This window comes from Oncorhynchus kisutch, linkage group LG7 (genome assembly GCF_002021735.2).
Source record: "Oncorhynchus kisutch isolate 150728-3 linkage group LG7, Okis_V2, whole genome shotgun sequence".
NCBI classification, from domain to species: Eukaryota; Metazoa; Chordata; class Actinopteri; order Salmoniformes; family Salmonidae; genus Oncorhynchus; species Oncorhynchus kisutch.
In genome coordinates this window covers 49,442,565-49,464,931 of record NC_034180.2, presented here as the reverse complement: position 1 = coordinate 49,464,931, position 22,367 = coordinate 49,442,565, and the positions used below count along the sequence as shown (strand labels likewise).

Sequence of the window (22,367 nt, the reverse complement as noted above, 5' to 3'; positions counted from 1 at the left end):
GCTCCTGAACAAGTCAGTTAACCCACCGTTCTTAGGCCGCCATTGAAAATAAGAATGTGTTCTTTAACTGACTTGCCTAGTTAAATAAAGGTTTAAAAAAAATGAAGATTAGTATAACAGAGGAATTCAATGTCTTTTCCACGTTGGTTCAACGTAATTTAATTGAAATGACATGGAAAGAATGTTGATTCAACCAGTGTGTGCCCAGTGGGATGGGCTGCCGGCTATGTCACCTTTTTCATTGCCTTATATATTTAAAAAGATATATATATTTTGTGTCTGTGTCAATTTCAACCAGCCCACCCAACTGAAAAAAAGAGTCCAGTCCATCTGGCATTTGCCAGAATTGCCAGATGGCCAATCCAACCCCTGGCCCCTAGACTGAAAGTAATATTTGGCTGCCTGCTGTCTGTACATGCCTTTCAACTTACAAAATGCTTGGACAGATCACTTTTCTGTCTAACCTGGAACAAGGAAACAATGTTTCAGAGGACAGTTGCTGTTCCCCAGAAACACTTCCGGTAGATGACAGGTTGTCTTCCTTCTCTAACATTGATCATCTGGTTTTTTGAAAACGATCTGAGAACATTCCTTTCAAGAATATGCCTGGAAAAATCCAGCAACCTTTTCAGCACTTTGCTACTGATTTCATACTGTCTGAATATTTCTGGTAAAGTTCCATTACATTTGGGGGCATGTCTGTTAGCTGTGCTGTCATATCACATATAGTCAATGGGTGTCATGCACTGGATTTCTACAACAGGGGGAAATATTTTTGAGGAAGTAGATAATCTATTGAGATGTAATTAGTATCGCATGACTGATATTTTAGTGTTGTTCATTATATCTTTCACGTAGTTTTAAGTTACAACTTGTGAGTTTCCAAAGGGATGAGAGGGTGCAGGGTAAATGCTAAGGTTTCTCTTAATCTTGTACCTGTTCTTTCATGTTCACAATATACATGTCTGATGGTCCTGTTTACACCTAATGTTGACAGTGTTAGCTATCAGCCACCAAAGTCACGTTGACAGGTGTTAAATCCACTTCTAAATGCTGTCATTCGGATGAGGACCACTGCAACACCTCACAATACACATGCATGCACACTGGAACCCTCTCCATACTCTTTATGTAATGGTCCTATTAGGTGTTGTATGTTAAAGGGAATCTACTTTGGTAACAAGGAAAGCACAATAACAGAAGTCCTGTGTCAACTACAGGAAATGAGAAAACAAAACATTTTTTTACAGCTGATTTCCATTTCAAAGCTTTAAAAGATGCTGAGGCAATTATTAAAAATGGGCAAAGTATTTGATAGTATTCCTCTCACAAGAAGCCAGAATCAACAATAGAATATAGATTTTGTTTAGAAAATTACTATTTATTTTCTCAAAATAAGTTTTAGGAATCCAGTGATATATGTAAATAATCAATAATCAGGTTAAAGTGCAAAAAATACAATTATACAAAAAAATAACATTGGAATGTAAGCTTTGGAAGTGGAATAACATTACGCTGACATGACTTTAACCAATTTAGTTGTTTTTTTGTTTGTTTTGTTTTTTAACAAAGACTGCTTTAGACTCGTAAATGTCCCTTTAAAAAAAATGTCATTTTGATCAAAAGCAAGAGTCTTTCGGAATGTCTGAGAGGTCAACTTTGTCAGAGAGGTCAAGATCACATTCCATACATCTATGATGTATGGTCCATTCGCCCCATTGGGCTTCATCATGGACAACCAATACACTGCCTCAAAGTCATTAAGCATAATTATCTCTTAACTAAATGTGGAAAAACAACTTAGATCTGGTACGAGGTGCTCCTGGATATTGTCTGGATACATCATAGAGATCCAGGATTTTCAAATCTCTCTGAAGAATCATTCCCCACGATGAGCACAACGGCTTCCTTCCTTGGCTGGTGAATTGTTGGTGAACATTGAACCTTTTCTATCACTTTTCTTCTGTTCAGAGAACTTCAGTTTGGTTCAAGTTCAGAGATGTTCTACTCATTCTATGTTCCAGGCACTTGAGCTCCACAATGTCCCCTGTCTTTGGTCAGCTCCACAATGTCCCCTGTCTTTGGTCAGCTCCACAATGTCCCCTCTCTTTGGTCAGCTCCACAATGTCCCCCTGTCTTTGGTCAGTTCCACAAACTCCCCTGTCTTTGGTCAGCTCCACAATGTCCCCTGTCTTTGGTCAGTTCCACAATGTCCCCTGTCTTTGGTCAGCTCCACAATGTCCCCCTGTCTTTGATCAGCTCCACAATGTCCCCCCGTCTTTGGTCAGCCCCACAATGTCCCCCCATCTTTGGTCAGTCCCACAATGTCCCCCCGTCTTTGGTCAGTTCCACAATGTCCCCCTGTCTTTGATCAGCTCCACAATGTCCCCCCGTCTTTGATCAGCTCCACAATGTCCCCCTGTCTTTGGTCAGCTACACAAACTCCCCTGTCTTTGGTCAGCTCCACAAACTCCCCTGTCTTTGGTCAGCTCCACAAACTCCCCTGTCTTTGGTCAGTTCCACAATGTCCCCCTGTCTTTGGTCAGCTCCACAATGTCCCCCGGTCTTTGATCAGCTCCACAATGTCCCCCTGTCTTTGGTCAGCTCCACAAACTCCCCTGTCTTTGGTCAGCTCCACAAACTCCCCCGTCTTTGGTCAGCTCCACAATGTCCCCTCTCTTTGGTCAGCTCCACAATGTCCCCCTGTCTTTGGTCAGTTCCACAAACTCCACTGTCTTTGATCAGCTCCACAATGTCCCCCTGTCTTTGGTCAGCTCCACAAACTCCCCTGTCTTTGATCAGCTCCACAATGTCCCCCTGTCTTTGGTCAGCTTCACAAACTCCCCCGTCTTTGGTCAGCTCCACAAACTCCCCTGTCTTTGGTCAGCTCTACAATGTCCCCCCGTCTTTGGTCATTTTGTCTTGTTCTCCTTTATAGTCTTCACCGTTATTGTTTCTAGTGTCCCCTAGTCTCTTTTTTATGTATTGACATCACTTAATCTTGGATGGCTTTAGTTCCTTCACCTGCATGTGCAGCGTTTTGTGGACAGCTAGAGTTCTGGACTGACAAAATCCCTTTCCACACTCCTGGCACTTGAAGGGCTTCTCTTTGGAATGGATGTACCTGCAGGGCAGAGCAGAACAAAAACAGAGTTCGGGTTGAGTAAGGAAACATAACAAACACACAAAGACAGGTATCAACCTATAGCTACAAATGAATAGGAGACGACAAAGAAATATTAAGGGAAAGGGGAGTTGAGAGGTTGACTGGCCCGCTAAACCATTTCGTATGAGAGGTATGGGGATACTGACTGACCTGCTAAACCATCTCTTATGAGAGGTATGGTGATACTGACTGACCTGCTAAACCATCTCATATGAGAGGTATGGTGATACTGACTGGCACACTAAACCATCTCATATGAGAGGTATGGTGATACTGACTGGCACACTAAACCATCTCATATGAGAGGTATGGTGATACTGACTGGCCCGCTAAACCATCTCATATGAGAGGTATGGGGATACTGACTGACCTGCTAAACCATCTCATATGAGAGGTATGGGGATACTGACTGACCTGCTAAACCATCTCATATGATACTTTTTCCACATACTGATCCTGAATTCTGATTCAGCATCAAATATAATCGTGTTATCGTTACGTTTAATTGGTCTGTCGCTCTTGGGGAAATGACAAGTTTGATTAGAAATCGATTCAACATTTCACATTCAAAAGCAATGCATAACAGGTTTGTGACCAATTACATTTGGGGCTGTTCCATTTCTTTGACTGGAATGAATTCAAATGGAACAGGCCTCAACCCTGATGCATGACACTGTCAGGGGGAGCACAACAGGATTCATCAATAGCACATATGACCATTTAAGAAGCCATTTTGTATTAATATCCCGTGCTGTTCTTATGTGGAGGCCTTATACAGCAGTGTAACTGAATGGGGTTCTGGGATTTTCTGTAGAAGGTTCTGTGGCCAATAAATAAAGTATGCAATAAAATATGATTAATTCATTTACAACATTTTGGCAGCAATCTATCTCCATTCTCCATGTTCATCGAGAGAAAAAAAAAAGTGCAGGTCTCACCTGTGGTCTCGGAGGTGGTCCTGCCTCCGGAAAGCCTTGTGGCAGATGTCACAGGTGTACGGCCTCTCGTCCGTGTGCGTCCGCTCGTGGATAAGCAGGTTGTACGACTTGGTGAAGTGGCGGCCGCAGAACTTGCACACAAACTCCTTCTTGGTCTTGGAGGGAAGGCGACCACGGCTAGGCTTGCGCTCGGGCGACGACAGCTTGGCTACATCTATGAGACAGCCTAGCCCGCCATGGCGAGGAGAAGTGGCGGCTGCTGCCCCTGTTATGCTCAGGTCCTCTGCCTTCAATGGGTCCTCCTGGGTGGCGGCGGTGGCCAGGTTGGCGAAGTCGAAGCGTGGCTGGGGCTTGTTCTTGGAGCCCTGAAGGAGATTCATGGCGGTAGCTGCTGTGGCGGCCGCAGTGGCCTGGTCCTTGTGCTGGACCAGGTGGGGGAAGATAGGGATGGAAGGCAAGCCGGGGAAGCGGCCGTCCATCAGGGCTGGGAGCTTGGAGAAAGTGCAGCGGGGAACCCCAAAGGGAGGGTAGCCCAGGGTCCACTGGTGGAGGTGAATGGCGTGCAGGGCGCTGAAGCTATAGATGCCAGGGACCTGGTCCGTGGGCAGCTGGAAGCCATTGGAGGCCTGGAGGATGGAGTAGTTGGCCAGCTGCAGAGAGGGGTGGAGGGGAACCGGGGCTGGAAGAGTCTTGCTGCCCATGACTGGTGTCACTACTGATCACTCGAATCGCAATGGGATTCCCTCTGGAAAAGCAACACATCAAAAGGATGAGGTCATATTGATAACACAACAGAACTGTACTCGTTTAATACTCATATAAGTCATTATTTGTTATAAAAAGTTGTACAAACCCCTGATACCATGACAACAACTAAAACTACAACAACTAAAACTACAAATAATGACAATATTGATCATAATATTCCATAATGAAACGAGCATAATTGTGATATTTGAAAATGAATAAAAAAACATTTCTAACTAAGTATTTCCTGCACTTCCAACAGGCTTTGAGTCTACCCCCCCCCCCCCCCCCCCCCCCCCCCACACACACACACACACACACACAGCCCCTGTCCCCTCACACCCCAACACAACCGCCTCAATGCCAGGCCAATACACAAGCGATCCAGCTTGATTATCTAGTTGCTTTTCAAGAGGCCTCATTATCAGTGGATTAAGGTGATACATGTGAATGTCTCCTTTTTACCACTGAGACAAAAGGGATGTTTTTTTCTCTCTAGGGAGAGCCCCTTTGCCACCTTAGAGAGTGATAAGAGCCCTGAACCAGACCTCCATGCCACAGGGAGTACCAGCATAACATGTGGCCCAACATACACACACACACACACACCTTGAATCATGTATTGTCTGCAAGGCACACGACGAGTGATGAGAGCCTGTGTGTGTGAGTGTGTATGTGTGCCCACATACATGCATGCATGCGTGTGTGTGGAACGTGCTTAGGATATATGTCAAGAGAGGAGAAGGTGTGAGAAAACAAAACAATTTCCAGTGCTGACACACAGACACTGGGATGTGCTTGGTGTGGGTGTTTCCCGTTCCCAGAAAACATGCCCGGGCTGTTAAGACTCAGGTAAATAGAATGACACCATTCACTGAGGCGGGAATACCTCAGTGAGCTGTTTATTCAGGTTTAATGAGAGGAAATAACAAAGGAATATAAAGCCTCTTTGTTTCTGAGCATATTTGATTGACAGGCTGTATGACACAGTTACCTTATGTCGTTTCTGTTTTAGTCTAAGTAGAGCTCCCAAGCCGCACCTTTCCATTGTGACATGACTTAGCGTTGCAGAGAGAAAGCATTACCCCCTAAGCCATGCCGTTTGCTTTGTTTGATTCTGTTAGTCATAGGGAATTGTGTGTAAATCCTCCGATTTGACCGTTCTGAAAATATGATTTACTCATTATTCTACTACTGGTTTACATTAGTTCATGTGGGATTAAGAATTCAAATGTAATCGTTAAACGTGGTCATGGGTTATGTCGTCATCACATAAGGAAACCCTACAATATGGCCAAATCAAGATATATTGTAGATATTAATAGGCTATATATGGGTATAGATAGGCCTATTGGAGAAAATTACCCATTGATCATATTGGTGAATTAAAAGCCTACACTGTTAAAAAAAAAGTGTGGATTGAGTGAAAGACATGGCTATTCGGCAGTAAATAAAAGTACAATAGTGTTAATTAGAATGAAGCTCAAACGTCCCCCGGGGATTTTCTCCTTTCTGATCAGGACGCAGAAGTAATTTACTTTTACTTACGATGTCATTAGGGGCGATCAGCGGTTTCTCCCGAGTGGTCTCATATCCTTAAAACCCTTTGATGTCTACATACCATCTCTAACGACTCAACAATCAAGCTAAACACTGCTAAATCCCGTTTCCCCGTTGGACGTGACTGGCCAACTGTTCCAATTCCACGCCTCGATCACACAGCAGACTTTGTATGAGATTTGAGATAAGATAACGCAAGGCATGATCGAATTATCATGTTCCCCCACACATATCACACCAGTATATGCTATAGAATGTGCTCACTCTAACTCTAATACAGATTATAGGTAGGACATAAGGAAATCAAATCATGTTTTAACACAATATACAACATCCTATGGATTAAAAAGTGACCCGAGGTAAACCTTCATTACATTTTCCCAGTACATTGTTATATAATTAGGGCACAAAAAAAAAAGTCACACCAGCATTCACATTTAGGTCCCCACAAGCCAAAACCAATCAAAATCAGGGCAGCTTTTCCACAAGTTTATCTGAGCTGAGACAAAAAATCGGATTACTTTGGATTTTTGGGCGCTCTTGTAGCCTCCAGACATGGGCCTACAACATTACATACATGTCATGATTTAGAGGGAGTTCACCTCTTTCAGGTTGTACATAAGCACAGATGCATGCATGCTGGCTGGACCTACTTCATTTGCAATTGAAAAGGCTACATCAAGCATGGCATTGTAATACATTGCATTGGTTTTGGGTTAAGGAATACAGAATCGGACTCAATCTAATTAAATCCATATCCACAAACTCACTAGTCTACTGCGGCTATAGATTATCTTTCCTAAACCTGGACTTCATTTATTTAGTTTTCTTTTTCAAAGGAGGATTCAAGTACAAAACATCTATCTAATAAACATATATTGTTAAACAAATAAACAATATATATATATATATAAAAAGAGGAATGGTGACCTTGTGTGTATCGGACAGCAACTTCAGAGTTTTTACGTTAATACAGATGCTTTGGTCACAATGGTGCAGTAATTACCAGGGACACATGTTTTTAGCCGTGTTTTGATGCAGAACACGAGAGGATATGAGCGCAATAAAATACAGACGTGTGCACCCCAAGCAAAGTGGGTAACAGTTCTCTGACAATCGCAAATAAAACATGTATATGCCTAAGAATGATTTCAATTCAAGCCAATAGTTCCAGATCATGTCTGATACCATAAAACCATGATTTTGTCCATAACAATTAGCACAATACGTTGTCCACTGTTTTAATTCCGATTATTGCAATTCCCGATCAAATTGTGTTTTCATGTAAAAATAATATTTAAAAAATAAGTAAAGTAACCCCATCATAGGTCTAATCCATGCTTCTATGTAAAGTACACTAAAGCGTAGCCTGTCGTTATATTCCAGAACACTGGTTTAACTCTGAATATTTAACTATTGATTGAATGTAATTCACCTGCAACGAAGACCGTTAAATGTTAATCAATTATTAAATGTAGGCTATGTATATATATATATTTTTTTGGCGACCTAATAAAATTCGTTTAAGTCATTTTATTATAAGAGACACTTAAAACGAATAATGATCATAACAATGATCCTTACCACTCCAGCTATATTGAATTTATTAAATCGACATTTAACAAATATTTCGAAGTACCTTTAATATGCCACAAAATATATTTTAAAAATATATATATAAACAACATAAAAGGGTATTGTTTCATTAAGGTACCAACGTTTGGATACATTCATTGGGGATACCCTGTAAAAGAAAAGTGTCTCCTCGTCAAACACGCACATCTTTCTCATGTTAACTCAAACCATGTAATGTAACATGCAATTCAACAAAATGTAAGTTTTTGCATGGAATTATGTCGTTATTTTCACTTAGGTCCTTGTTGAATTTACTCCAACGTGCTGGAATGCGTTTACCTCTGAAAGATCCCACCTGTTTCACACTCTCTTCGCGCATCTAACTCAGAAGGCTCACAGTCGTGACTCTCTCTCTCTCTCTCTCTCTCTCTCTCTCTCTCTCTCTCTCCTCTCTCTTTCTCTCTCATGCAAGCTCAAGACACTGTCGAATATGTTAACTTCTAGTTCCAGCATTAAACAGGTCAAAAATGCCTAAACTGAATATTGTTGCTAGGCTATTGTAATAACACATCTATTCACTGCGAATGGACCATTTATGTTAAATAACTCAACTCTCAAATCAGTTGTGGTAAAGTTTACAACTTTGTGTATTGTGCCTCGCGTTGTCATTCCCCCGAAGAAGTCTGACCATAAATACATTTTACACGTCGTATCTGACTGATGGCTCAGAGAAAAATCCCAGAGAAAATGTAATACGATGAAATAGTTACCAGCGCAGATGTACTGTCGGTCCTATGGATCCTGTGGTCCTGGAGTTGAAAACCTGCGGATGGTCCGATGCAAAACGTCTTGGAAAAAAACCGTTCAAAGTTGAATGTAGTTCAGAGAAAGTTTTGGGCTTCGTAAGACAACTTTCCCGGCATGTTCACATCGAGTTTAGATTGTACGCGCGTGTAGTTCAACAGCTGTCCAAAATAGTTGTGTGTAGAACTTCTGTAGTGACTCTGGTGAAGACGCCTTCTGTTACTGTCCTGCGGTCTGCACTCAAACCGCCTCTTTATTGCAACCAAACCCTTTACTCGCACATGCGCGTCATTTAGCCAGCCCCCATACAAATTTGAGGGAGCTCCTTACTATAAACTCAAGTTTCTCTTTTTTTCATTATAAATTGAACATTCTAGTGATGGCCTGAACATAGTTGTAGCATAGTGTCAACTGTACTCTCTTGTTTCTTTTTAGAGAGGCTGCAATGCCTAATTCCAATAGGCTGTTTACAACTACTAAACACATACATTTGTCATTTTGCCCGGCCCATATTTGAAAATGCAGGACTATTTTTTGTTTTGCCTGTCTAGGCTTATACGACTATAAAAATAGGTATGTCATAAACATCGAATTCTAATAGCTCATCCTTGCCCATATTGGGAAATAACTTCGCAGCTAAAATTCATAGGAACATTTGATTTTTGTGATGCATTTTTTTTTTTTATCAGTGGATGGTAATGCTGAGATGGCATATTGATTGCCTACAACATTGCATATAAGGGTAGAAGGGTAACATATCAAGGGTTAATGGATTTGGCAATGAGGCAATTCACGTTCTATGGATTTAATTGATGGCTTCAAACGCAACAAATTAAAGTATCACCCACATTATTATTATTAGTTTTGTTGTTATCATCCTAGTATTAATATTAATGTTAATAAGTATTTTCATAAGGTTGGTATTATTAGTGGAATAAACAATGTAATCTCATGTAACCTCCCTCATAGGCCTAAAACCTACAATCCGTAATCCGAAGGGCAAAAATCCCCCCCAAGCAAATTAATTCCATTATTATATTCATGGGATTAAAAACAAATTGCTCGTTTAAAAAGAGTGCGAGGTGGAACGACTAACAAATACATTTTCACTTTCTCCTAATTAAAGAAAATATACAACTGTCACTTTAACTTGAGATCTGGAGGGAAAGAAATGACACACGTGTATTTAACCTCCCTTAAAACCATTATTCACCCTGCGCGGAAAAAGGAAGACGCATCCCAAGCCTTTAATTTAAATTGCACTAGAAAACACCTTTCTTTCTAAGGACAGAGGTGAGGTATTTCCAGTACATTGATATCATAAGTAAAATATCTGAAGTCATCTCAATCTCACATGAGGCAGGGCAGGGAACATGAAACACTCAAACCTCGGAATTATATCTATGATTTTGTTGAACAACCAGCTATTTGTTAAACTTTTTTTTTATGAATACATGAACCTAATAAGTGTGATTGATATAAAAAACAACATGCGCCACAAATATGCAGCTCGCGCGACATCGTTATCGTTTCACTGACAAGGTGCTCGTGCTCCTGTGGTCAAGATGTTTTTTTTCCTGCTCTTATATCCAGGGCACTTGAACCGTGATAGTTTAAGTGTCGTTAAGCAACACCTTGCGGTGGTGCTATGGTGTACAAAAACCGCCACCTGCTGGACAAAACATTACATTGTTAGTTATTACTCCTGTGTTCCTCCGTTACAGACAAATACATGATGGGTAGGCCCAGAGCCATAACCTTATTGTCTAACATCAACCCAAATCAAGAACTTTTGTTGTTGGAATATTATCCATTTTAATTTCGGTAATATTGTGACAGAAAAGTAGCCGAATGTCAAAAAAAAGCTTGAAAAAAAATGATATGCTAAGAAAATTATATGACATTGATATAATCATTTAAAATGGTAAGAGTAGCCACTACTAGATGCACTTTAGAATAACGTAACATATAATGTTTTGTAAATATGTCATTCTATTGCAGGGATAGTTTCTAAAGACAAACTATTCAAAAGTCTATGCAATGTTGCAAAGACAGATTTCATTCTGCTATTGAAATCGATTTTTTTTAGGCAAATACTGCATATGTTGATTGACAAAAATATTTCACAACTTAAAGGCAAAGATGCGATGTGGTGATTTAAACTGTTCATAAGTGTCATGAAAGAGTCTGAAATGTTTATTTTATGAGCACATTTTGTCAAGACTCACTGAGCCAAGTTCAAGAGTGGTGACCTCAAGAATTTATCATCAATGCTGCCACAGAAGCACATCGAATAGCCAAGTCTGTGTGTAATAAAAAACACAGGCGAGACATAATTGTAATTTTTTTCTAGGGTAGCGGTACTAGAGCCCTCTGAGTGGTACTAGGGGGATACCTAGTCAGTTGTACAACTGACTGCATTCAACTGAAATGTGTCCCTCTGAATCAGAGAGGTACAGGGGGCAACCTTAGATGACATCCAAGTCTTCGGCGCCCAGGAAACAGTGGGTTAACTGCCTTGCTCAGTTACTGGCCCAACGCTCGAACCACTAGGCTACCTACTAGCGCCCACTGAGTGGTACTAGATTCCGCTGGGTCGTACTAGAGAGTTTATTAAATTTGTTATTTTACCTTTATTTAACTAGGCAAGTCAGTTAAGAACAAATTCTTATTTTCAATAACAGCCTAGGAACAGTGGGTTAACTGCCTGTTCAGTGGCAGAACGACAGATTTGTACCTTGTCAGCTCAGGGGTTTGAACTTGTAACCGCTCTAACCACTAGGCTACCCTGCCGTGGTATGGCTGAGTGGTAATAGAGCCCTCTGAATGGTACCAGAGCCCTCTGTATGGTACCAGAGCCCTCTGAATGGTACCAGAGCCCTCTGAGTGCTACCAGAGCCTGCTGAGTGGTACTAGAGCCTGCTGAGTGGTACTAGAGCCTGCTGAATGGTACCAGCGCCCTCTGAGTGGTACGAGAGCCCTCTGAATGGTACCAGAGCCCGCTGAGTGGTACTAGAGCCCGCTGAGTGGTACCAGAACACGCTGAGTGGTACCAGAGCCCGCTGAGTGGTACTAGAGCACTCTTTGTGGTACTAGAGTCCTCTGAGTGGTACTAGTGCCCCTTAGAGTGGTACTAGAGCCCTCTGAATGGTACCAGAGCCAGCGGAGTGGTACTAGAGCCCACTGAGTGGTACCAGAGCCCGCGGAGTGGTACCAGAGCCCGCTGAGTGGTACTAGAGCCCTCTTTGTGGTACTAGAGTCCTCTGAGTGGTACTAGAGCCCGCTGAGTGGTTCTAGAGCCCTCTGAGTAGTACTAGAGCTCGTTGAGTGGTACTAGAGCCCACTGAGATGTAGTAGAGACCTCTGAGTGGTACTAGAGGCCTCTGATTGGTTCTAGAGCCTGCTGAGAGTTACTAGAGCCCTCTTAGTGGAACTAGAATCCTCTGAGTGGTACTAGAGCCCCTTAGAGTGGTACTAGAGCCTGTTGAGTGGTACTAGAGCCCTCTGAATGGTACCAGAGCCCGCTGAGTGGTACTAGAGCCCGCTGAGTGGTACCAGAGCCCGCTGAGTGGTACCAGAGCCCTCTGACTGGTACTAGAGCCCTCTGAGTGGTACCAGAGCCCACTGAGTGGTACTAGAGCCCGCTGAGTGGTACCTAATCCCGATGACTGGTACTAGAGCTCTCTAAGTGGTACCAGAGCCCTCTGAGTGGTACTAGAGCCCTCTGAGTTGCAGTAGAGCCCTCTGAGTGGTACTAGAGCTCCCTGAGTGGTACTAGAGCCCGCTGAGTGGTACTAGAGCCCGCTGAGTGATACCAGAGCCCTCTGAATGGTACCAGAGCCATCTGAGTGGTACTAGAGCCATCTGAGTGGTACTAGAGCCTGCTGAGTGGTACTAGAGCCCGCTGAATGGTACCAGCGCCCTCTGAGTGGTACTAGAGCCCGCTGAGTGGTACTAGAGCTCCCTTAGAGTGGTACTAGAGCCCTCTGAATGGTACCAGAGCCCACTGAGTGGTACCAGAGCCCGCTGAGTGGTACCAGAGCCCGCTGAGCGGTACCAGAGCCCTCTGAGTGGTACTAGAGCCATCTGAGTGGAACCAGAGCCCGCAGAGTGGTACTAGAGCCCGCTGAGTGGTACCAAAGCCCGATGACTGGTACTAGAGCTCTCTAAGTGGTAGCAGAGCCGACTGTGTGGTACTAGAGCCCACTGAGTGGTACTAGAGCCCTCTGAGTGGTACTAGAGCCCTCTGAGTTGCAGTAGAGCCCTCTGAGTGGTACTAGAGCTCCCTGAGTGGTACTAGAGCCCGCTGACTAGTACTAGAGCTCATTGAGTGGTACTAGAGCCCGCTGAGATGTAGTAGAGACCTCTGAGTGGTACTAGAGGCCTCTGAGTGGTTCTATAGCCTGCTGAGTGTTACTAGAGCCCTCTTTGTGTTACTCAAGTCCTCTGAGTGGTACTAAATCCCCTTAGAGTGGTACTAGAGCCTGCTGAGTGGTTCTAGAGCCCTCTGAGTAGTACTAGAGCTCGTTGAGTGGTACTAGAGCCCACTGAGATGTAGTAGAGACCTCTGAGTGGTACTAGAGGCCTCTGATTGGTTCTAGAGCCTGCTGAGAGTTACTAGAGCCCTCTTAGTGGTACTAGAATCCTCTGAGTGGTACTAGAGCCCCTTAGAGTGGTACTAGAGCCTGTTGAGTGGTACTAGAGCCCTCTGAATGGTACCAGAGCCCGCTGAGTGGTACTAGAGCCCGCTGAGTGGTACCAGAGCCCGCTGAGTGGTACCAGAGCCCTCTGACTGGTACTAGAGCCCTCTGAGTGGTACCAGAGCCCGCTGAGTGGTACTAGAGCCCGCTGAGTGGTAGCTAATCCCGATGACTGGTACTAGAGCTCTCTAAGTGGTACCAGAGCCCTCTTAGTGGTACTAGAGCCCTCTGAGTTGCAGTAGAGCCCTCTGAGTGGTACTAGAGCTCCCTGAGTGGTACTAGAGCCCGCTGAGTGGTACTAGAGCCCGCTGAGTGATACCAGAGCCCTCTGAATGGTACCAGAGCCATCTGAGTGGTACTAGAGCCATCTGAGTGGTACTAGAGCCTGCTGAGTGGTACTAGAGCCCGCTGAATGGTACCAGCGCCCTCTGAGTGGTACTAGAGCCCGCTGAGTGGTACTAGAGCTCCCTTAGAGTGGTACTAGAGCCCTCTGAATGGTCCCAGAGCCCACTGAGTGGTACCAGAGCCCGCTGAGTGGTACCAGAGCCCGCTGAGCGGTACCAGAGCCCTCTGAGTGGTACTAGAGCCCTCTGAGTGGAACCAGAGCCCGCTGAGTGGTACTAGAGCCCGCTGAGTGGTACCAAAGCCCGATGACTGGTACTAGAGCTCTCTTAAGTGGTAGCAGAGCCGACTGTGTGGTACTAGAGCCCACTGAGTGGTACTAGAGCCCTCTGAGTGGTACTAGAGCCCTCTGAGTTGCAGTAGAGCCCTCTGAGTGGTACTAGAGCTCCCTGAGTGGTACTAGAGCCCGCTGACTAGTACTAGAGCTCATTGAGTGGTACTAGAGCCCGCTGAGATGTAGTAGAGACCTCTGAGTGGTACTAGAGGCCTCTGAGTGGTTCTATAGCCTGCTGAGTGTTACTAGAGCCCTCTTTGTGGTACTCGAGTCCTCTGAGTGGTACTAGATCCCCTTAGAGTGGTACTAGAGCCTGCTGAGTGGTTCTAGAGCCCTCTGAGTAGTACTAGAGCTCGTTGAGTGGTAATAGAGCCCACTGAGATGTAGTAGAGACCTGTGAGTGGTTCTAGAGCCTGCTGAGTGTTACTAGAGCCCTCTTAGTGGTACTAGAGTCCTCTGAGTGGTACTAGAGCCCGTTGAGTGGTACTAGAGCCTGCTGAGTTGTAGTATAGCCCGCTGAGTGGTACTAGAGCCCTATGAGTTGTAGTAGAGACCTCTGAGTGATACTAGAGCCTGCTGAGTGTTACTAGTGGTACTCCCTCAGAAATTATGTTTACAGATCACTTGCATATTTTATTCCAACTATTTACAAACACTTAAGGCAAAGGAATTGTGGTCTGCATGTCAGCTGAGTCAAATCCAGACATCTTACTACATGAGTGAGTCATAGTAGAGTGTATCGGAAGGCTTTTGTGGGAAGTAACAATGTTTGTGACCTTTGGATCATTGGATCAGTACAGGCACAATGACTGGAGCCTAGCTGGGAAATTTAAGGTGAACATGACATACCATATCCATGCTTCATATGCAGCCTATTAATAATCAATGCTCAAGTGACGTGTTTTCCCATGCATATAGCTAGCTAGGCGTACACTTCTACAGGGGAGAAATAGAAGATTATATTGACAACATCTGCAGATCTGTTCCTATTAGACATATAAAGGGCTTTAGAAAAAAATCTATAGGCCTAAAATCTATGCAAGATGTCAGCTGTCCTCCAATGAATCTTAAGTCCATCGGCCTTTCATAGAATTCAAACGTGTTTCTCCCTGATAGGCTGCATGCAGGTGGAGAGGATGTCTTTGTTTACAGAAGCTGGAGGATGGAGACATTAGCCACAGACTGACTCCCATGGTATGTTGGGGGCAGCTGCAATTTCATTAAACACAGTTCACGGCTGGAGAAGTGCATTTAGTCATGTGTGTCCAGTGCACCCAAGATGTTGTGTTATTGTAACATGTTGCATCAGGGAATTATGTTTTTACCCAATTTAAGGAGAGGGGAATTCCATTCCCCTTGTTGTTTTATTTGGATTGTAAGGGAAAGGGGGATACCTAGTCAGTTGTACAACTGAATGCCTTCAACTGAAATGTGTCTTTCGCATTTAACACAACCCTTCTGAATCAGAGAGGTACAGGGGGCTGCCTTAATCGACATCCACAGCACCCAGGGAACAGTGGGTTAACTGCCTTGCTCAGGGGTAGAACGACAGATCTTTACCTTGTCAGCTCAGGGATTCGATCCAGCAACCTTTCAGTAACTGGCCCAATGCTCTAACCACTAGTCTACCTGTCATATATAGATGAAGTGAGATGGGAAGACAGATGCAGTGTTTAGAGTTGAAGAGGTCGACACCCCGGTCTCTCACCGGGCATACCGTAGTCCACAATTGGCTGCGTTATACTGCTAGACCAAACTCCTGCACCAGGGTTTTGAACTCTAAGGTCCGGTCTTGTCTATACTCCATCTCCATGTGGTAATGGTTAGTTTTACATCATTCCCTTTCTGACTGACAACATGAATAATGGCGAGCCGCAAGGAGGCTGAGTACATGATCTTCAGTGTGATCGAAGCCAGGTCTCTATGCCAAGCGAAAGAGCGCATGTGTAGATATTATTTAGCCAGCAGCCAGCCATGTGTAGATAGCATTTAGCTAGTTGCCAGCCAAGTGTACTGTAGATAGCATTTAGCTAGCAGCCAGCCATGTGTAGATAGCATTTAGCCATCAGCCCAGCTACCTGCAGCTTGTCTTGAGAACGAGTTTAACTAAACAAAATAACTGATTTGTATTTCCAACGTAAAACATTCCACCAGTGCCTGAATCCAAACAGAGAGATGAACTATGTTTTGTCTGAGCTGTTGCTGTTGTGTCATCTGTCAAAACCTTTCTTAACTTTAAATGCAGGCTTTACAAGCAGCTGTAATTGTTCCTTATTCCATATTGTTCTATGGGCTGCTCTGCCTCGAGCACAGAAATGATTGGAATTGATGAAGTTAAAGGGCAATTCAGCAGATGCTACATACCCATTGATTCTTGAAGAATATAACTTAGAAATGCCCGCTCAGTTCAACTGTCACACTCCATGAGAACCTAAAATATAAGGTTGTTTAACTCTAGTGTTTGTAAACAAAGTACATGTCAACATACACTATATGGCCTCAAAACATGGTTAAAGCGTACGTTTTGATACCATGGAGGGTCAGTACTTGCATCCACAGTTCTGTCTATACATTTGAGAGTGGTTCCATTTCTCCAGCCCCATCCCTCAGCTTGTTACCGAAACAGGGGCGGGGAATACATTTTGTTATTGTTTCTACTGCTGATTGTTGCTTTAAAGCAAGCAATGTGATTGGTAGTTTAGGTTTTGTTTAGGTATGTAATTCCAATTGATTAGGATTAGGGTTGGAGGTTTAGTTAAGTTTAGGTATGTAATTCCAATTGATTAGGATTAGGGTTGGAGGTTTAGTTAAGTTTAGGTATGTAATTCCAATTGATTAGGATTAGGGTTGGAGGTTTAGTTAAGTTTAGGTATGTAATTCCAATTGATTAGGATTAGGGTTGGAGGTTTAGTTAAGTTTAGGTATGTAATTCCAATTGATTAGGATTAGGGTTGGAGGTTTAGTTAAGTTTAGGTATGTAATTCCAATTGGTTAGGATTAGGGTTGGAGGTTTAGTTAAGTTTAGGTAAGAATTGGGATTATTTAAGTTTAGGGTTGAGTTATAAGTTTAGAAAACTAAAGAAACACATTGAGGGACCTTGGAAATGATTCAGTGGAATTGACATTTGCCAATATCCACCCCTACAGTTTACAAACAAGTGCAAAATTAACTAATTGTTCCTTTCTAATCGGCTACAACAATGTTTTTAGAAATGTTCTGCCTTACTTTGCTTCTGCTTTGTTCTATTGTTATTACATATATGCTCCCCATTTATGAAAATAAGTCATGTTTGTGATCAATCATCCAATGAAGTGTATGTTGTATTTGTATGTGTATTTATTATGGTTCCTGCCAAGGCGGCAGCTACTCTTCCTGGGGTTTATTATGGATCCCCGTTAGTTCCTGCCAAGGCGGCAGCTACTCTTCCTGGGGTTTATTATGGATCCCCGTTAGTTCCTGCCAAGGCGGCAGCTACTCTTCCTGGGGTTTATTATGGATCCCCGTTAGTTCCTGCCAAGGCGGCAGCTACTCTTCCTGGGGTTTATTATGGATCCCCGTTAGTTCCTGCCAAGGCGGCAGCTACTCTTCCTGGGGTTTATTATGGATCCCCGTTAGTTCCTGCCAAGGCGGCAGCTACTCTTCCTGGGGTTTATTATGGATCCCCGTTAGTTCCTGCCAAGGTGGCAGCTACTCTTCCTGGGGTTTATTATGGATCCCCGTTAGTTCCTGCCAAGGCGGCAGCTACTCTTCCTGGGGTTTATTATGGATCCCCGTTAGTTCCTGCCAAGGCGGCAGCTACTCTTCCTGGGGTTTATTATGGATCCCCGTTAGTTCCTGCCAAGGCGGCAGCTACTCTTCCTGGGGTTTATTATGGATCCCCGTCTACTACCATATACAGTGCCTTGCGAAAGTATTCGGCCCCCTTGAACTTTGCGACCTTTTGCCACATTTCAGGCTTCAAACATAAATATATAAAACTGTATTTTTTTGTGAAGAATCAACAACAAGTGGGACACAATCATGAAGTGGAACGACATTTATTGGATATTTCAAACTTTTTTAACAAATCAAAAACTGAAAAATTGGGCGTGCAAAATTATTCAGCCCCTTTACTTTCAGTGCAGCAAACTCTCTCCAGAAGTTCAGTAAGGATCTCTGAATGATCCAATGTTGACCTAAATGACTAATGATGATAAATACAATCCACCTGTGTGTAATCAAGTCTCCGTATAAATGCACCTGCACTGTGATAGTCTCAGAGGTCCGTTAAAAGCGCAGAGAGCATCATGAAGAACAAGGAACACACCAGGCAGGTCCGAGATACTGTTGTGAAGAAGTTTAAAGCCGGATTTGGATACAAAAAGATTTCCCAAGCTTTAAACATCCCAAGGAGCACTGTGCAAGCGATAATATTGAAATGGAAGGAGTATCAGACCACTGCAAATCTACCAAGACCTGGCCGTCCCTCTAAACTTTCAGCTCATACAAGGAGAAGACTGATCAGAGATGCAGCCAAGAGGCCCATGATCACTCTGGATGAGCTGCAGAGATCTACAGCTGAGTTGGGAGACTCTGTCCATAGGACAACAATCAGTCGTATATTGCACAAATCTGGCCTTTAAGGAAGAGTGGCAAGAAGAAAGCCATTTCTTAAAGATATCCATAAAAAGTGTCGTTTAAAGTTTGCCACCAGCCACCTGGGAGACTCACCAAATATGTGGAAGAAGGTGCTCTGGTCAGATGAAACCAAAATTGAACTTTTTGGCAACAATGCAAAACGTTATGTTTGGCGTAAAAGCAACACAGCTCATCACCCTGAACGCACCATCCCCACTGTCAAACATGGTGGTGGCAGCATCATGGTTTGGGCCTGCTTTTCTTCAGCAGGGACAGGGAAGATGGTTAAAATTGATGGGAAGATGGATGGAGCCAAATACAGGACCATTCTGGAAGAAAACATGATGGAGTCTGCAAAAGACCTGAGACTGGGACGGAGATTTGTCTTCCAACAAGACAATGATCCAAAACATAAAGCAAAATCTACAATGGAATGGTTCAAAAATAAACATATCCAGGTGTTAGAATGGCCAAGTCAAAGTCCAGACCTGAATCCAATTGAGAATCTGTGGAAAGAACTGAAAACTGCTGTTCACAAATGCTCTCCATCCAACCTCACTGAGCTCGAGCTGTTTTGCAAGGAGGAATGGGAAAAAATATCAGTCTCTCGATGTGCAAAACTGATAGAGACATACCCCAAGCGACTTACAGCTGTAATCGCAGCAAAAGGTGGCGCTACAAAGTATTAACTTAAGGGGGCTGAATAATTTTGCACGCCCAATTTTTCAGTTTTTGATTTGTTAAAAAAGTTTGAAATATCCAATAAATGTCGTTCCACTTCATGATTGTGTCCCACTTGTTGTTGATTCTTCACAAAAAAATACAGTTTTATATCTTTATGTTTGAAGCCTGAAATGTGGCAAAAGGTCGCAAAGTTCAAGGGGGCCGAATACTTTCGCAAGGCACTGTATCTATGTTATTGTGTGTGTGTGTGTGTGTGTGTGTGTGTATGTGTCTGTATGTGTGTCTTTTCTGTTTTTTCAATTACATTTTACTGCTCGCATGAGTTACTTCATGTGGAATAGAGTTCCATGAGTAGTCATGGATCTATGTATAGGGAGCTTATCAATCAGGCAGTTGCCATGCAACGGATATGTTTAAAAGCCTGTGCTATTTTCCTAGCACCCAAATGAGTCAGGTGCACGAGGAAATAGGAACCCATGATTGGTCCAGATGATTATTGCTATGTTTCCTACCTTGGCCGCCCATTAGAACCATCCTTAAGGTTAGAGAAACAACGTTGTGTTCGGAGCTAACGATATCTTCTGAGACACCCCCCCCCCCACACCTTTCATTGCGGTTGAATTATTCCCCCTCTAATTCTCTTACATTGTTACATCCAATAACTCAAAACACAAGATGAAAGTGATCTCGAATCAGCGTACATTCAAATGTCTATTCCCATTTTAATAAAACCAATTACATTTGGTCATATATCTGCTGGAGGTTCATTATAAGGCAAGAACAAAAAGGGTGGATCAGTCACGGCTCGTTGATGTCATCGAGGTATACTCAAAGTTAAGGGAGCCCTTATGGACTTCAATGTTGCCCTTTAAGGTCACTCGTTCATATTACAAAAATAATAGACCTGTAATAACTAATAAATGTGGTTGGGAAGTGGCCGTTTCTCCTACTACCAACCAATACGTGGTGCCAGATGATGAACTCATGGCTACTATGGGAGGTTTCAGGCTATTAACATTAATGTTATTGTTGGTATTTAGATTAATGATTGTGATGTATGTTTCTCTGTGAGTGTTGCAATTTACAAAGAAGGTAATAAATTGTGATTCCAAGAACTTTTGATTGGCCGGGGTGTTTTTTAAATGTTTTTATATCGTTGAGGAGACGATATTATATGACAGCATCGTCCAGAGCAGCAGCAGATTCAAAATGGTGGCCAGTGTTTATTGCCTTTGTTATACGTGGCAATTCTTTGAATTCTCAGACTGCAAGGATGTCTGATGATTAAGGATGTATCATTGGTAATTTGTCACCTAAGAGTGTATTGACGCACCTGTGAACACCCCTGGTCAACCACGATGAACACCCCTCGTCAACAACGATGAACACCCCTGGTCAACCACGATGAACACCCCTGGTCAACACCCCTGGTCAACCACGATGAACACCCCTGGTCAACCACGATGAACACCCCTGGTCAACAACGATGAACACCCCTGGTCAACACCCCTGGTCAACCACGATGAACACCCCTGGTCAACCACGATGAACACCCCTGGTCAACACCCCTGGTCAACCACGATGAACACCCCTGATCAACACCCCTGGTCAACCACGATGAACATCCCTGGTCAACCATGATGAACACCCCTGGTCAACACCCCTGGTCAACCATGATGAACACCCCTGATCAACACCCCTGGTCAACCACGATGAACACCCCTGGTCAACCACGATGAACACCCCTGGTCAACCACGATGAACACCCCTGGTCAACACCCCTGGTCAACCACGATGAACACCCCTGGTCAACACCTCTGGTCAACCACGATGAACACCCCTGGTCAACCATGATGAACACCCCTGGTCAACACCCATGGTCAACCACGATGAACACCCCTGGTCAACACCCCTGGTCAACCACAATGAACACCCCTGGTCAACCACAATGAACACCCTGGTCAACCACAATGAACATCTTAGAAAGCAAGCTGAACAAGGATTAGTCTATGTTTATAACCGAATTACCCTAATCTCGGCCTGATACAATTAAATTAACAAGCAATTCAAATATGATTAAAGTAAAACATATTTTTTCATTAAAATTGTTAAATTGTAGGTCTGTGCATGTATCCCATGGTGCTCCAGTGTAACGCAATCCAACATATCCTTTATGGTGTAGCATTCTTTGACCCCCCCCCCCCCCGAAAAAAAGTTCATGATTAGATTATAGGAGGACTTGATCATGACTGCGGACTATAAACTAATTAGCTCTGAAGCAGGCTCTTGGAGGGGGAGAAGTGTTATTTTAGCTCCCTGGCACTTATAAGTCAGATTCACTGTCAATTTCTCCACAAGAACAGTGTCATGAAACAAATATGTGAATGTGTTGGCGTTGCTATTTTGCAGAAGTGGTGTTGGTGTGGTATATATATATATATATGTGTGTGTGTGTGTGTGTGTGTGTGTGTGTGTGTGTGTGTGAGAGAGAGAGAGAGAGAGACTGTGCGATAACAGCAAAGAAATGAGAAAAAAATAACTAACACCTTAAACTTAAACTTCACCATCAAGTTCGGAAATTCCCCCCCCCCATGGACAAATGTTGAATACTGAAGTGAGACTGTGAGATCTTGTTGAACAAAACTCAACCACTCTGGGTCATTGATGAGTATTTCAGCTCTGTGTGTGTGTGTGTGTCTGTGTGTGTTGTGTGGTGTGTGGTGTGTGGTGTGTGTGTGTGTGTGTGTCTGTGTCTGTGTGTGTGGTGTGTGTGTCTGTGTCTGTGTCTGTGTCTGTGTCTGTGTGTGTGTGTCTGTGCGTGTTGTGTTGTGTGTGGTGTGTGGTGTGTGTGTGTGTGTGTCTGTGTGTCTGTGTGTGTGTGTGGTGTGTGTGTCTGTGT

General features: G+C 43.5%; 1 protein-coding gene across 1 annotated transcript; it reads right to left on the bottom strand.

The window, feature by feature from the left end:
• Positions 1 to 1,356: 1,356 nt before the first annotated feature.
• On the bottom strand, positions 1,357 to 9,028 carry LOC109893996 (odd-skipped related transcription factor 1). Its single transcript, XM_020487213.2, has 3 exons — positions 8,757 to 9,028; positions 4,105 to 4,849; positions 1,357 to 3,124 (listed from the first exon to the last, which is right to left on the bottom strand). The coding sequence occupies exons 2-3, from the start codon at positions 4,803 to 4,805 to the stop codon at positions 2,992 to 2,994; spliced, it is 834 nt and encodes a 277-aa protein (XP_020342802.1). The 5' UTR covers positions 4,806 to 4,849; positions 8,757 to 9,028; the 3' UTR covers positions 1,357 to 2,991.
• Between the last annotated feature and the right edge of the window lie 13,339 nt (positions 9,029 to 22,367).

Excerpts from the sequence above, each read along its gene's own strand:
- LOC109893996 (XM_020487213.2), bottom strand. The coding sequence starts at position 4,805 with ATGGGCAGCAAGACTCTTCCAGCCCCGGTTCCCCTCCACCCCTCTCTG. Across the intron at positions 3,125-4,104 it reads GACCACCTCCGAGACCACAG|GTACATCCATTCCAAAGAGA; the intron begins GTGAGACCTGCA and ends TCTGCCCTGCAG.